At 31.0% G+C, this 16,571-nt stretch overlaps 1 protein-coding gene and 1 pseudogene across 2 annotated transcripts; both read right to left on the bottom strand.

The window, feature by feature from the left end:
- Window positions 1-8,322, bottom strand: LOC115970426 (annotated as a pseudogene).
- Window positions 8,323-12,463: 4,141 nt separating this feature from the next.
- LOC115969863 (probable indole-3-pyruvate monooxygenase YUCCA10) lies at window positions 12,464-16,341 on the bottom strand. Of its 2 annotated transcripts, none has more exons than XM_031089494.1 (4): window positions 15,261-16,341; window positions 14,903-15,136; window positions 14,028-14,153; window positions 12,464-12,794 (listed from the first exon to the last, which is right to left on the bottom strand). In XM_031089494.1, exons 1-4 carry the CDS (start codon window positions 15,870-15,872, stop codon window positions 12,627-12,629), a joined length of 1,140 nt encoding a protein of 379 aa, XP_030945354.1. In that variant the 5' UTR covers window positions 15,873-16,341; the 3' UTR covers window positions 12,464-12,626. The 2 variants fall into 2 exon arrangements, with proteins under 2 accessions (XP_030945354.1, XP_030945355.1); XM_031089495.1 differs by having other exon boundaries at window positions 12,464-12,791; window positions 15,261-16,322.
- Between the last annotated feature and the right edge of the window lie 230 nt (window positions 16,342-16,571).

The raw sequence follows: 16,571 nt of genomic DNA on the forward strand, positions 1-16,571 counted from the left end.
TCACAATAGCCAATGACTAGATATCATTGCCATGTTTTGGGCATCATTGCTAGCGCCATAAATCCCTCTTCTAGATAGTCCAACACAGTATAAGCCATTTTTTCCCTTCTAATGGTTAGGATAATTTGGCTTTGAAAGCCCACTCTCATTCAAAAGATACTCACCCCACTACTCAAAAAAAAAAAAAAAAAAAAAAAAAAAAAAAAAAAAAAAAAAAAAAAAGGGAAGTTAATTGAGAACTAAAAAATCTTTCTTTTTCATATGGTTTTAGTATGTGTTTTTTACTACTTAAATTTTGTAGCTTTATTTTTTAAAAGTGAATTGTTCTTCTGGAATCTGTTTAAAGAAGTGAGGTTTAAATAAATAATCTAAATCTATATATTTAAAAGCTAAAGCGTAGCATTTATTATTGCTACGCTCCTGTTGAGCCACCTTGATCATCGCCACATCATTGGCCACATAATTAGTCTTTTTAATATTTAGTTTTTACCTTTAATTTTTTTACAATATTAAATATATAAATATATTGGCTTTACAAATTCATCTTAGACAGTTTTAACTTTACATATTCACATACTTTAATTTTGATGTTATAATCTATATAATAAATCAATGGAAAATCAAACAAAAGTATTTGTTTTTATATATTCATCTTGGGCAATTTTAACTTTACATATTATTTTACCCCTTCATCTTCCTTTATTTTAGCTCTTCTTACTCTCATCATCTTACTATAAATTTGCCATTCTCTCCCATTCTATGCATATTTTTCCCATACAAAAAATGTTATTTCTCTCTCTCTCTCTCTCTCTCAATTTTTTTTTCCATTTTTTGTTGGTTTTTTTAAATTATTTTCCCTATATCTCTACCTTAGATTGATGAATATTAGTTTTTTAGAATTCTACTTTTTAAAAATTTTCTATAATAGGAGGATATCCTACTAGAGGTTTGTTCCCTTATTGTCCTATTATTAATTAATCAATATGTGTTCCTTGATGCAAGTATGTTTTTTTAATCATTTTATTTATAACACTAAATACTTTTAATGAATGGTGTTTGATGTTGATCTAAATTGGGGAAAAATCATATTATAATATGTCATATTTTGTGTTGTTGTTATATTTTATTTTATTTGGAAAACAACAAAATAATCTGGACAAGCTAATGAAGAATAATTAGTGTAGTTGAAGACAATGGCCTTTGTGCAGTTTCTTTTCACTATTTGTAAATATTATGTTTAATATAATAATGGATAATTTTTATGTCTTTATTATATGATGTTCTTAGATGCTTAACTACTTTTTTTAAGTGTTTACAAATATTTTATTTTGTTTTTCATCTTCTTTATTTCATTAGTGTGTTCTTTGAGATTTTTAAGAAAACAAATTCTATTTTGTGTTTAGATTTATTTATTTATTCATTTTTCATATGTTGGATTAGATGTTAGATTAGATTACGACAACATTAACAAAATATTTCTTTTTTCAAAAAAACTTCTTTACTTTTTTTCCCTTTGGAATTGTACTCTTGGGTTTTTTTTTTCTTTTTTTTTTTTTAAGGAAAAAGAGTTGCAATATATTATTTTTATTTTTATTTTTTCAATTGTAGTTTGTAGAGTTTTATTAATTTTTTAGATAAGCTTTTTAGTGTTTTTTATTGTACAGTAGAAAATTTCTTATTTGAGAAAGTTTGTTTAAAACTAAAAGAAATTTTTTTATATTTTATATAACTTTTAATGATACACAAAATATTATAAATAAATTTTATTAAAAATTAATATTTTTGCTAACTTACCTTTTGAATTCTTGAGAAAAATTGTATTGTTTTGATTTGGTATGGCAAAAATAATATATAAATATATATATATATATATATTTTACATTTGTGATTGTCCCTATAATAAATTAAAATATGATTATAAATTACACTACTATTTAAAAAATTAGTCTAAAATGAAATAATAAATAAATTTAATGAAACCACCCTAAAAAGGTTATCACACGCAGTTAGGGTTGTCCACAGGTAGGGCCGGGTCGGTTTTGGGCCCAACCCGGACTTGACCCGCCGGCGTCGGGTGAAAGGGTAGAGGAACCCAGAATCGACCATCGGAAAAATCGGTCGAGTCAGTTTCGGGTGAGGGTGTGCATCGGTCGGTTGTCAGAGTAAAAAAAATCATTGAAATCTAAAAAATAAAATAAAATAAAATAAAAAAATAAAAACGTTGCCGGAATTTGAAAAATATATCCGAAATCTGGAAAATCTGGGCGGAATCTAGAAAATCTCACTGGGATCTAGAAAATCATGCTAGAATCTGGAAACATCGTCAATATCTGCATTTTTTTCGCTAAAATCTAAAAATTTTCACTAAAAATTGCTAGAATTGGTTGGATCTGGCTAAATCCCACTAGATCTAGTCGGATCTGGCTTGATTTTGCAGGTTTGGCTGGATTTTTTATACTACTCCGGTCGGGTTCTTGTTGCTCGGGTTTTGGAAAAGCAAACCCGCCACTCGTCCAGTCGGTGTTGGTTCATGAGAATGAAAACTCGCCGCCGACCAACTGGACCTTCGATTCGGGCCAGAATCAAGTTGCCGTCAGGCAGTTTGGCCGGGTTGTCGGGGTCTGGTTGGGTCTGGACAACCCTACACGCAATGCATGGATTTGTGACTAGTATATCTAAAAACTGGAGTGTAGCATTTATTATTGCTACACTCCTGTTGAGCCACATCAATGGCCACATCATTCACCCATTTTCAACATTCTCTATCTTATTTTTAATTTTTTTCCATTATTGATTTCCAAATTTATTGTTATACTTTTTCTAATTTTTCCCCTTTCTTTTACCTTTTTATCTCTCCACTACTATCTACCTTAATATCATTTTTCCTCTACCCCTTTATCTTCCTCTATTTTTTTCTTTTCTTATTCCTCTCCTCTTACTATAAATTTACAATTCTCTTTTCCATTCTATTCATAGTTTTTTCACACACAAAATGTTATTTCTCTCTCTTTCTCTCTCTCATTTTCCACACACAAAAGGTTATTTTTCTCTCTTTCTCTTTCTCATTTTTTTTCGTGATTTTTGGTGAATTTTTCAATATATTTTTCTTGCATCTCTACTTTAGGTTGATTAATTTTTGTATTATTTGGAACTCTACTTTGGGTTGATGTGATTAAGTTTTGTGTTTTTAAGTTGTTATAGTTTTTATTCCTTTTAATGTCATAGATGTTATCGTATTGCATTATAAAAATAGTATATAAGAATATAATGTTATATTTGATTAATATATATATATATATAATGTTATTTTATTTCATAACATGACATGGATAATTTGGTGTTTATTACAATATTTTTTATTTTTACTTTTTTTTTCTTTTCATTTTATTTTATATAAATTTCTTATTATTCTCTTTCACATTCTCTCTTGAAAAAGTGGTTATTCTCTTTCTCTTGATTTTTTTATTTTTTCTTACAACTCTACTTTATATTGATGAATCATTGTGATTTTTAAAACTCTATTTTGGATTCATATGTTTTGGTATTGTATTTTTAAGTGTCCTATCATAAGTAGTCTCTCTCTTTCTCTACAATAAAATTTAGAGAATAAATTATATATATTCAGTATAAGTTTGATATGAGTTTTCATTGTTATGATAGTCTCTTTTAAAAGAATGAATAATTATTTAAATAAAAATTATACACACATACATATGTATATATTTATTTATTTTGCTTAAATGTATAATCAACCTCACACTATTCATTTAAAAAGTAATAACATTAAAACTAATGAATAACTACCATAAATATTACATTTGTATATTCATAGCCTTTATGTTTAGAAAAACTTTCAATTTAATTTAGCCATATCGAAATGGACTAAAATGCTACATTAATGTGCTTTAACAAAAGCGTAGTAACAATAAATGCTCAAGATTTTAGATATTATGAGTTTGAGATTTTTTTTTATTATTAATAAATTTGGATTTAGATTATGGTGATTTCAACCCAAATATGTCTTAAAATAGATTGAAGTAGACCAAAATGAAATGAAGTGATCTGAATGGACCGAATTGGACTAAATGGAGAGAATAGGACCGGATGGACCAAATAGGAACAAGGTTGATAGGATAGGACCGAAGTAGACAGAAAGGACCGAATGGAACTAAACTGGATGGAATAGGACTGAAGTAGATCGACTGGACAGAATAGGGCTAAAGTGGACTGAATAGAACCAACGTGAACCGAATGGCCTGAATAGGACTGAAATAAAGTAGACTGAATGGACTGAATAGGACTAAATAGAACTAAAGTAGACATAATGGACCGGATAGAACCAAAGTGGACCGAATGGACTGAATAGGACCAAATTAGACCGAAGAGGACAGAATGGACTGAATAGAACCAATGTGGATCGAATAAGACTTATGAATATTTATCATTTTTATTGCATTTTTAGGGCTCATATTTCTAATTTCTAATGTCTATTTTAGTATTGATCTTTGTATTTTTTAACTCAAAACTAAAGACTTTAGCCCAAATATAATAAAATTTCATACTTTTTAACCCAAAAATGAAGAAAAAAAAAAGAATTTTTGAGCTAAACTTGAAAATAAAACCTACAAAAAGAATTAATTTAAAGCCCAGTTAGTCTAAAATGGACTGAAGGAGGGATTGAAATTGACCGAGTGAACCAAATTAGACCGAATAGAAATTGTTTAATTTTTAAAGAGAACAAATTATCTTTAAAAAAATTTAGAGAAAAAATTTTTACCTTGTATTACAATACAAAATAATTATTTATTCTAATGCATTGTGTGGGTCTGCTACTAGTTTCTATTAAAAAGTGAGTCTTTACAAAAACTTTTTTTTTTTTTTTGGCTAAAATATGTAGAGATATATATTGAAACAAAAAGAACTAAACAAAAAATAAAAAATTAAACAGCAGAGTCGAGCTCAATGACCCTGAGCACAGAATTAGGGAGTCTTAATGGCAAAAAAAGAAAAACCAACAAAAATTGAGTGAGAAACAAAAACCCCAACTAGCGAAATTATGGGCTGCCTGATTCCCAATTATTTGGACCCAGTTGAATTTGCACATGGATGAAGGATTATGCCTTAACATGAATTGGATGTCCTCAACAATCTTCTTATTCACATGATTTCCTAGCAACTGGGTTGGTGGTTCTACCATTAGTTTGATGAGGTCCCTACTAGATGTAGCCATGAAAATATCTTAATTTAGTCCACAACAAGTACCATCCTAACAAGTCTTTTTAGCAACTATACAATTCTTGAAAAAACGACCTTCAGTTTCTAGTTCTAGTCTACTAGACCACAAAGGGAACACATGTCTTCTTCTTCAATCTTTAATCTCGAGGCCAAATCTATGTTTTAGAGGAAGTGCTCCTACTGCAATTCTTCATAGTTGGACCTTTAGTCTTTTAAGAATTCTACTCTTCCAGTGCTTTTTCTAGTATATGGACCTCGTCAAGAATTCTACTGCTATGCACCAAAATTAAATCTTTGAGAGTTGAAATCTAATAAGTAGATATAAAGAAAAGGTACAAGTTTTGTCACCAATCCATGCTCTCCTGTCTAAACTCTTGAGTTCTTGTGATAGGGATACTCTTAATGTCTGTAACAGATTCTACATCAAATAACTGGACCAATTTATGCACATCCCAACTCCAAAAACACCTTCAAAGGTTAAAGCTCAATGCCTTCAAACTTGGGCTTAGGTTTAAAACCATCCACAAATGGAATCTATCAATGGGTCATTTCAAACCAAAATGTCTACTGATCTACTCCATTCTCCACTAGGAAACATACCAAAAAAAAAAAAATTATGGGTTTTTTGGAACTTTCATTTCCCCCCACACCTAGGAAATATACTGAGCTCTTTCGTTTCCAAAACATGATTAGACAACTTCATTGTTACAAGATACTTCTTCCTTCTTTTCTATATTGTTAATTCTATCTAGATTCATCTTATGTTTTTCCTTTAATTTTGTTTAAATTTTTTTCAAAGGTATCATTTAATACATTGTCTTTTACATAAAATGGTATAGGTTTTTTAAACTGTTGTCCTTAATTTAAATAGAGATAAAACTAGTAAAAACTTAGTATTAATAATTTAAATTTCAAACACTCCAATAAAAGACCAAAAAATCTAGGGACACAAACTATGCGATATACTTTGTTACAACTTGCATATGTGTCAAGTGGTAATTGAATTTACCTTACACTAAGTACCAATGACAGTGTTGTGCATAAAAGTGATGTAATCCAATCACAGATTGACAAATATACAAGTTGTAATAAAGTGTGTGGTGAAGTTTGTGTCCATAGAAGAACTCATAAAAGATTAACAATATGAGACCAAAAGTACAGAATCATTACCTTAAGCCGCAAGTTTGTTGACCTCTTGAATCCTATCTATACAAAAAACAATTGTATCAAATGGATGTAACTTGCCATTCTTGAATAATACGTCATTGCCTCTTACGTTTAGTATTACTGTCGCCAAGACCTACATAACATGTGGATCAATCAAAGACAGGCATTCCAAGAAAAACAAACAGGAGCTTAAAAGATACATTAAATTATATTATACTACATGATTTACACATGAATGTGACTCATATACTTGGTTTCTGAGGCTCTAATCTTTGTTTTCTAAACTTTTACCATTTAAGACAATAAAGGCAGCTCATTGGTCTTCATGGACCAAGTTAACAAAGTAGTTAAACGACTGGGATGTTTTACCAATAGACAAGCACCAAACTTATATAAAGATTACACTTCTAATAACTTTTTATTTTACTTAAAATGAGGGTTAAGAGGATTTGACCTCTGGGTTTTAATTTAATAGATAATGACAGAATGAAAATAACTGGATCTATTGAAAACCTTCTAATAACTTGAACTTTGTTAAAAGCTTAAACTCATTGCAGATCCAAGTACTTGTAAAACAAGTAAAATAAACGAAATCCTATTTATAAACTTAGTGTAGATCAAATTTGACTCGGATACCAACCACAATTTTAAGTTCTAACAGTTAATTAATATGAGTTTTTAATTATTTGAACCATTCTCTCACTCAAAACACTTTACCTGAATTTCTCCTGACTTGATCTGTTTATAGGCACCTACATCAATGAACCGGATACTTGCCATACTGAATCTTCGTATAGAAAGGACCCTCTGTAGGTCTTCTTATCCCATACTTGGTTAGGTCCCCATAAACCAGCTTGCTAAGCATGACCGTCAAGGAGTCCACCAAGCTAAGCTTAAAATACTTCAACATAATTTTGGCCAAGTCCACCATCTATAGTGAAATCAAATGAACCTGCATATATAATCCAATAATTGGTATTTGTCAATGATGAATGGATATATAATAATAAGGGTAACCTTTAGGCACAATTCATGTATCTTGGTTTCCTAATTAAATTTAACCCTATAACTAAGTTTTTGTCTTAATAACAATGACCCGTGAAAGAAAAATTCAGTCTAAGTGATGTGATTAATTTCATTCCGGGCTTTGAACGATAATAGAAGTTTTGACACCATGATTTGCAAGGTCTAAAGCAACTTCCATGCCAGAATTCCCAGACCCAACAACCAAAACATTCTTGTTATGTAACTCCTTCCCTGATTTAATCTTCAGGGAAAGTGTTTAATCCTTCAACCTCTGGAGTATAAGGATTGGTTGCTTCCCCAGTGGCCACTACTAAAAACTTTGCACAATATATCTCAACCTCACCTGAACTTGCATTCCTAGCCTTCACAAGCCATTTCTTGGAAGCCTCACTATACTCAGCAGACTCCACAGTTCTTTGGTACATAGGACCAATGTTGAAATGGGAGACATAAAGTCTGTTTGGGATCTACTTATTTTACTGAAACTAAAAACTTTTTATTCAAAGTACGATAGATGAAGGTAAAAGTTAGTTAAAATAGTATAGTGAGACCCATGAATAGTATCAAAATGTGTAGTGAAACCCATGAATAGTAACAAAAATAAACTAACAAAAATAATATCTGCCAAACAGACACATAATCAACTAGGTATTGTATGAACAACTTTTTGGGCATGTATGTGGGATAAGAGGAAGGGAAAGACACGTGAGGGAGTTCACAAAATTGCTTTCCAAGGTGAAAGTGAAGACGGTCATAGGAATATTTCTTCCATAGAGAAACAATACAGTCTTCCCTCTCAAGGATTATGTATGGGATTGATTGCTGGCTTAGGCAAACAGCTATGGCAAGCCCAGAGGTGCTTGATCCAACTATTATTGCTACTTGTTCCTGCATGCGCGCACTCACACACATGTATATATATATTTTTTGAACCACTGGTGGCCTAGTTTGCTTTTTTTTTGTTATTACAAAGAAGTAAGTGAAGAGAGCTAAGCAAAGGCTTTAGATAAGTCATTTGGAAAAAAAAAAAAAAAAGAAGAAGAAGAAGAAGCAAAGGCTTAGATATTATGGAATGGGGTTGCCCTTTTATATCCACATATGGTTTTGGCTCATTCATTTCATTGGTTTAAAAGGAACTTAACTGGATTTGGTGGACCAAGTGCTTGGTATGGTTCATTAATCAGTTTATTTTACCCAATATTTTCAAATATTTTTTTTTTTTTTGGTTCGTTTTGTGTGTTATAGATATCATAGGTCTTGAATCTAACAAGTTCCCACCACATTAGTTGTTCTTTACTATTAGGTAGATTGTAAATGAATTCATCGATCTATTTATAAACCGCCGAAGTTCAAATCAAGAAAATGCTTCTTTATATTTGTTTATTTAGCAAATAAGTCAAGCTCAAGCTTGAGTTTAGACTCGAATATTAAACAAGTCAAGCTCAAACATATTAATGTATTCATAAACTCTTGATGCGATGGCCACTCTATAAGTATAAGTGTTTGTGGATTGTGGGGGGTAAGAGCCGAGGTTCAAGTTTTCAGAAGGAAACTTTACACACATATACACTTAGATTATGTTAGAGTATAATTTCTATCTTGTATATATATAGAAAAAAAAAATGTATTCATAAACAAGACCGTGAAGATAAAACTCAATTGAAGTAAATATAATATTATATGTTTATATATATACTTGTTTAAAACTTTGCTTATATAGACTTAAGATTGGATTGAGTAAGTTTGTAATTAAAAGCTTATACAATATCAAATAATTATTTTATAATTTATTGATAATTTACACAGTTCATTCGTAATAAAAACAATATATAATTTGTTACAATATTGATTTGGTGAATCTAATTTTATGAATTCATAAACAAAACCATTCTATCTAATAAAGTCAATTAAAATAATTTCAATTATAATTAAGCTATTAATTATTAATTATTACCATAGATTTGTGAAAGGGTAAAAACTTTTGATCATAGTTTCACTATATATGGGAAAAGTATAAGTAGCTCATGAACAAACTTGACAAGAAAATAAACCAAGCTTGAACATATAACAGTATAACCTTCTTATCAAAAAAAAAAAAAATTATAACCTTATTTGGTGATGAGCACAAACTTAGTTTATGTTCAAAATAAAATTAAATAAAACAATTTGAAACTTTCAATATTCAGCTCAACTCGACTTGCTTATAGCACCACTATCATACCAAGATACAAAGTAATTCTTTTTTGTATAAGTAGGATTTTTTATCTCAAATTTCTTATTCAACAAAAAGAAATTTTATTGGTAACTCCAACTCACTATTTAAATATCGTTATTTTTATTTATTTTTTATGAACAAAAAAGGGCCTCACATGTGTGGTCATTGACCCGACCCACTTAAACCCACTATTGATGGCGTGGGGCACCCCTGAGCACGTTAGGGTTATCTGCATTATGGCACAGCACTTTTGCGAAGCACACAACTCAAACCTGACAACTCCTGAACTTGCAGGTTTGACCAAGTCTGGTACTCCTACCAACGCACCACCCAGGGAGCTATTTAAATATAGTTCTTTAAAACTCTTTTTTCCTCCTAATATTGCTTATCAAAACCCCATTTATTGAAAGGGACCTTCCATTTAAAAGTTAAGCTGTCCAAAAATAAACTGCAACTAGCCCTAGCCCCTAGGTCAAGAATTGAGGATTTGCACGAAATTATAAAATGACCAAGGTTTTTTTTCTTTTTCTTTTTTTTTGCTTAGTGGGGGATGAAAATGTTTCAGCACATTTTAGTGACCCCATTCATACAGAGCATTTAACCTTTGACTCTTTGAGCAAAATGAAGTTAAGGTTAGGACCGTTGAGGTTTGGGTGGAACACACAGAACTGGACCTGGGTCTTGTTGTTTTAATCTTTCATTTAGATCCTATCATGATTCACGAAACCATGTGCCTCGCCTGAGATGCTAAAGTTGGGTCAGCATAAATGCATGTGGGTCTCGCCCAATGTCATATGTAAATCCAATCTACATGTTCTTATCTTTCATTTTGGGCCAAAAACTATGAGCCCAATTCTGGAAACCTAAACCTTAAGTTAAGGTGTTCCACTCATTCTATTCTCTTGACCAAGGTTGTCAATTCCGTACAATACCGACTAGTACGGGCGGAATATACCTTACTGGTCAGCAATTCGGTATGCTCGACCTTCCTGTTTCGTACCGGCCAATTTCTGGCAATACCAACCGAAACAGAAAAAAGTTTTTTTTTTTTTTTTTTTAAGTTTTGTAATTTTTGAATTTTTGTTAAGACAAAATGGTAACTTATTTGCATTAACTTATTAGTATTATTTGTTTTCTTAGTATGCAATGGTAACTTTTAAGCTTTCTATTTTATTTTTTTATTTTTTTTCCTTTTAATTGATACTAAAGTCTAAAACCATTAATAATTAATTCTGAATTTAGGAAATGTTTTATAGTAAACTTTTATATTTATTATAATATATACATACACATACACATATATATTTATTTATTTATAAATATAAAAAATAACGATAAATCCGAAATGGTATATCGGTATTGACCGGTATCCAAAATATATCGTACCGATAACCAAACTGATACAACCTCTGGTACGGTATTGACATCCTTACTCATGACTTCTTTCTTTTTCAATCACTAACAAGTCTACAACTTTAACAACATAGCCAAGATTGACGTGGTGTTTTTAGCCTCACAGTGCCATTTTGTGATTCTATTATTTTGGAACCAAACCACCGAAGCAGTACTAAAAAATGACAAGCTTATGCTTATCAATAATTGTTTTTTGTTTTGTTTTTTTGTTAATGCATGACAGGCCCAGTAGCAGTGCTGATGTCAATGTTATTGTTCTTGAAGTTTGTTGCACTACTTGACAAATAGTATATGAGCCAAACATGTACGGTTTTTTTAAAATTTCCTTTTTGACCTTTTCTTCTGAATGAATATGTTTATCAATTCAGAAGGAAAGAGAGCCTAAAGAGGGACCTCAACATTTGCACCAGCAAATAAAAACACCCAAGGAGGGAGAGAGATGTACATCTACAGTTCTTTAGTCAGTACAAGAGCCAGCCCAAGATTCAATTTTGTGGGCAACAATGTAGCATCTCTTTATCTCTTAGGTTACAGACAAAAAAACCTAAAGGGATGAGAACGAATATAGAGAAAATATCCAGAGTGCCGGCAAAACGTATGATAATTTCACAACATTTTCAAATTAATCTACCATCTAACGGGCCATTCAAATAAACTTAAACTGCATATGATGGTGCATTTCTGATGAGATAGACTAAAATTCAAGAACGTTACGAAATGTTAGTGAATTTTTATTGTGTTCCTAGCTTTACTGAATATAAACACTTGATATCTAATTTCTCCTGATTCTTTTGAGGATTGGTTGTTTATGCCTTTATGGCATCAATCACCAAGGATCCATCACCTTGAAAGATTACAAATTAGGACTCGAGGTACACAGAAGTTAACTACAAGATGGGTATATTATGTGATGACTTGCAATATTTTTGTTTTTGCAGTTTGAAAAGGAATTATTGATTTTTTGTAATTAATTATCCATCCAAATTAGTTTGGTATTTCTCAGCTTTGCCAAATCCGAAAGTTGTTTTCTACACATTCTGTACATAATCAACTGTAACTAACATTTTTAAATTTTATATAAATGTAATATAATACACGCTCTGGAACAGTCTTTTTTTTTTTTTTTAAAGCTGTTTAAGTTTCATAAAATCTTGATGATTGATGCCAGAGATTGAAGTTCCATTTAAAGATATTGTTTATAATTTAAGCAACTGACGTATGATCCTTTAAGAGAGACTTTTTTTAAAGAAGGCTGTAGATTTTACTAAGATAACTCAGCCCTCTAGCATGTCTAGCTATCACAATCATTAATGTAAATATGATTTAACAATTCTAAATACATTATAGAATGATCATATTGTTTAGAGTAGACTTCTTCTCTATTGTTCCTCTTTTTTTATTCTAGAGTTCTTGTAAAAGTCCTTTTCAGTTTTCACTTGCTTTGCATCACTTCCTAATTCTCACAATACTCATGCTTAACCAAAGCAACAAACAAAACTAGATTATATCACAACAATAACCTATTTTATTATTTTCTCTCTCTCTCTGTCTCTCTTCCCTTTTTGAGACATTATGTAATAGACTTGATATCTTTGGCTATGTTTTGGGCATCGGCACTAGCTCCATATAACCCTCTTCTAGATAGTCCAACACAGTATAAGCAATTCTTTCCCTTCCAATGATTAGGATAAGCAGGTTTTGCAAGTCCATCCTCATTCAAAAGATATTCATCCCCCTGCTTATAACAATAAAATAGTTAATTGAGAACCATTTTTTAAAATAAAATAAAAAATAGTTCTAGTATTCTATTTGGTACAAGTTAAATTTTTTTTAGTGTTATTTTTAAAAGTGGAATCCTTGTGAAACTCATGTTAATAAGTGAAATTTGAATAAGATATTAGATATATCTAAGGGGGAAAAAGAAACTTTATAAATTGTATCTAACAAGGAAAATAAACCAAATTAAATCACAATTTTCACCCTACCAAACGAGAAATTATTAACACATCTAGAAGGACCATGTCACACTTGCCTAATGGTCCTCCTTACCAGTAAAATAGATCCACCAAATATTAAATAATTGAGTCAACTCCTAATTTCCTAAACCAAATAAACCCCAATTTATGTTACTGTCAATTTACGTTTATATTTATATTTATGTTTATGTTTATATTTGTGTTAGGTATAAAAACATTTGATTGGTGGTTTCTCTTGAGTCCTCAGTACTCAGTCTTCCTACCAAAAACACAATATAGAGTATTTTAGATTAGAGTAGATTTTTTACCTTTAAGTTTTGGATTTGTTTTTACTTTGACCCTTTATGTTTCAAAATTTTCATTTTAACCTTATATGTTTGATTTTCTTTTCATATCCATTTACATTTCAAAATTTTCATTTTGAATATTCATATTAAATTCAATTTTCAATTTAGCCCTTCATGTTAGATTCAATTTTCTATTTGACTCTTCATAGAAATGAAAATTTTGAAAGGTAAAGGGCCAAACAAAAAACTTAATCAAACATGCATGGCCAAAATGAAAATTTGAAACCTAAAAGGTCAAAATGAAAACAAACTTAAACTTTAAGGGCCAAAAATGTACTTCAGTCAATATTTTAAAAAGATTGGAGAATTTATTTCCTTCACTAAAATATTCTTTATTATATATATTTTTTTCCTAGACAAAATTGGACAACTTCATCACCTACTATTACGGTAGGATATTTCCTAGTTCTATGTTATTGTTGATGTTTACAAAATTCAAATTTTAAAAAATATCATTAATGTATTTTCTTTCAAATCAATAGGTCTAAGCTTTCAAAACTAAACTTTAATTTAAACTGAAATAAAACAAGTAAAAATTAGGATATTACCTTTCAAATAAAAGTAAATGATAAATTAGAAATATTATTATATTTTAAAAAATCTCAAAATAAAATAAAGCGCTAACACAAAGAGTACTCTATCAAATACCTTAAGCCACAAGTTTGTCCACCTCTTAAATCCGGTACAAAAAATAATGTTGTCAAATGGATGTAACTTATCATTCTTGAATAGTATGTCATTGCCTTGAACTTTAATTATTTCTGCCGGCAAAACCTGCGTAACATGTGGATCAATAAAACAAACAAGCATGTTTTTCTCATCAAAAAAAAAGAAAAAAAGAAAAAAAAGCATATGAAAAAGGACAAACAGGAGCTTAAAAGATAGAGTAAAGTGTATTGTATAAGATTTCCATTGGTCTTCTAAACTTTACCATTTCAGAAAAGAGAAAATCTATACTCTATTGACACAAGAAATTTGACACATAACAAATTGTTGGTAGTAGATAAAAAAAAGTGATGTCAATACTAGACCACTATAAACTTCCTAACTCAACTATTGAAAAAAATATTATCATATTTTTTTTGTGTATATAGTATTACTCTTAAGAAAATCATTGTAGTCAATTCTTTGCTCGCCATGAACAGGTTAGAAAAGTAATTGTGGAATGGTATCCATTAGAGTAGAACACAATTGGCCCCCCAAAAAATTGTAGTATCCTTTTCATTCAACCACCTAACATACAAAGTTATTATTTCTTTTCTTACAATGAGAGTTTTGAGGAATTGACCTGAGATTTAATTTCATGGACAATGACAAGATGCCATTAGATTGGATCTACTGAAAATCCTCTAACAACTTGAACTCATTGCATATCCGTGTACTTACAGAACAAGTAAAAACTAATCCAACTTATAGTTTTAATTAGTGTAGATCTAATTTACCTCTGATACCACAAACAATTCTAAAGAATTAATTTTACGTTTTTAAGTACACGAACCATTCCCTCACTCCAAAATTCTTACCTGAATTTCTCCTGACTTGATCTTTTTATATGTACCAACATCAAAAAGTGGATACTTGCCGTACTTAACCTTCATATAAAAAGGACCCTCTGTAGGCCTTCCTATCCCATACTTGGTCAGGTCCCCATAAACCAGTTTGCTAAGCATGACCATTAAGAAATCCACCAAGCTAACAGGAAAATACTTCAACATGGTTAAGCCCAAGTACACCATCTCCCTTGAGAGAAAATGAGCCTGTATATATAATCCAATAATTGGTAATTGTAACCATGATGCATAGATATATCAAATTTTGTACTAATAACGATGACCCATGTAAGAAAAATTAAATCTAAGTTAGATGTGGTTAATTTCATACCGGGCTTCGAAAAATAATGGAAGTTTTGGCACCATGATTTGCAAGGTCCAGAGCAATTTCCACACCAGAATTCCCAGACCCAACAACCAAAACATTCTTGTTTTTGAACTCCTTCCCTGACTTATACTGAGTAGAATGAAGAACCTCACCAGGGAAAGTGTTTAACCCTGCAACCTCTGGGGTATAAGGGTTGGTTGTTTCCCCAGTGGCCACCACTAAAAACTTTGCACTATATATCTCAACCTCTCCTGAACTTGCATTCCTAGCCTTAACAATCCATCTCTTGGAAACTTCATTGTACTCAGCAGACTCCACAGTTCTTTGGAACATAGGACTAATTTTGAAATGGGAGACATAGTCATCTAAGTACTGTATGAACATCTTTTTGGGCACAAAGGTGGGATAAGAGGCAGGGAATGACATGTGAGGGAGTTCACAAAATTGCTTTGCAAGGTGGAGGTGAAGACGATCATAGGAATATTTCTTCCATATAGAAGCAATACATTCTTCTCTCTCAAGAATTATGTATGGGATTGATTGCTGGCTTAGGCAAGCAGCTGTGGCAAGCCCAGAGGGGCCTGATCCAACTATTATTGCTACTTGTTCCTGCATATTTGTTTTTGAGTCACTGTTTGCTTAGGTTGCTGTATTTTCTTTTTACAAAGAAGGAAGTAAAGAGAGCTAAGCAAAGGCTTACATAATATATGGAATGGGGTTGCCTTTATATATCCACACATATTCTTTTGGTGAATTTCATTTCTTTGGTTAAAAAGAACTTACCCTGACTAAGTTTACCCAATTTATTCTTTTTATATGAATCTAGAGATGGTTTGGGTCAGGACAACCATACCTGGTAACTATCCGAAATTCTTTTCCGTGGATTCTTATACAAAGATTTTACAAAGCTAATGTATAAGTAAATAACCATCATTCATTCTCAAAAAAAAAAAAAAGAAAAGAAAAAAAGAAGAAGAAGAAGTAAATAACCAAAATCCAAGCCTACTGCATGTTTGTACTTCGCACACAAAAGAGAGGGATGGTTAAAGATATATTATTTAAAGTTAGATTACCCTTAAGCTTTGCCATTGATGCTTGATGATTAATAAATTTGCAGAAGACAGAGTCAGAGAGATGTTAAACTGTAGAGGACAACGAAGGTTGCTGATGTAGGGTAGGTAGTTAATATATTGTGTTTATGTGGGTTTATTAATAATAAATTATTAAGGAGGTGGGAGTGCCACGTTTTAATTTTCTCCTGATTAGGGATGTCAATTTTTCTCCGCCCCTCCCCGCTTCATCCCGTGCAGGTTT

This window comes from Quercus lobata, chromosome 12, assembly GCF_001633185.2.
Source record: "Quercus lobata isolate SW786 chromosome 12, ValleyOak3.0 Primary Assembly, whole genome shotgun sequence".
In the NCBI taxonomy this organism is placed as follows: Eukaryota; Viridiplantae; Streptophyta; class Magnoliopsida; order Fagales; family Fagaceae; genus Quercus; species Quercus lobata.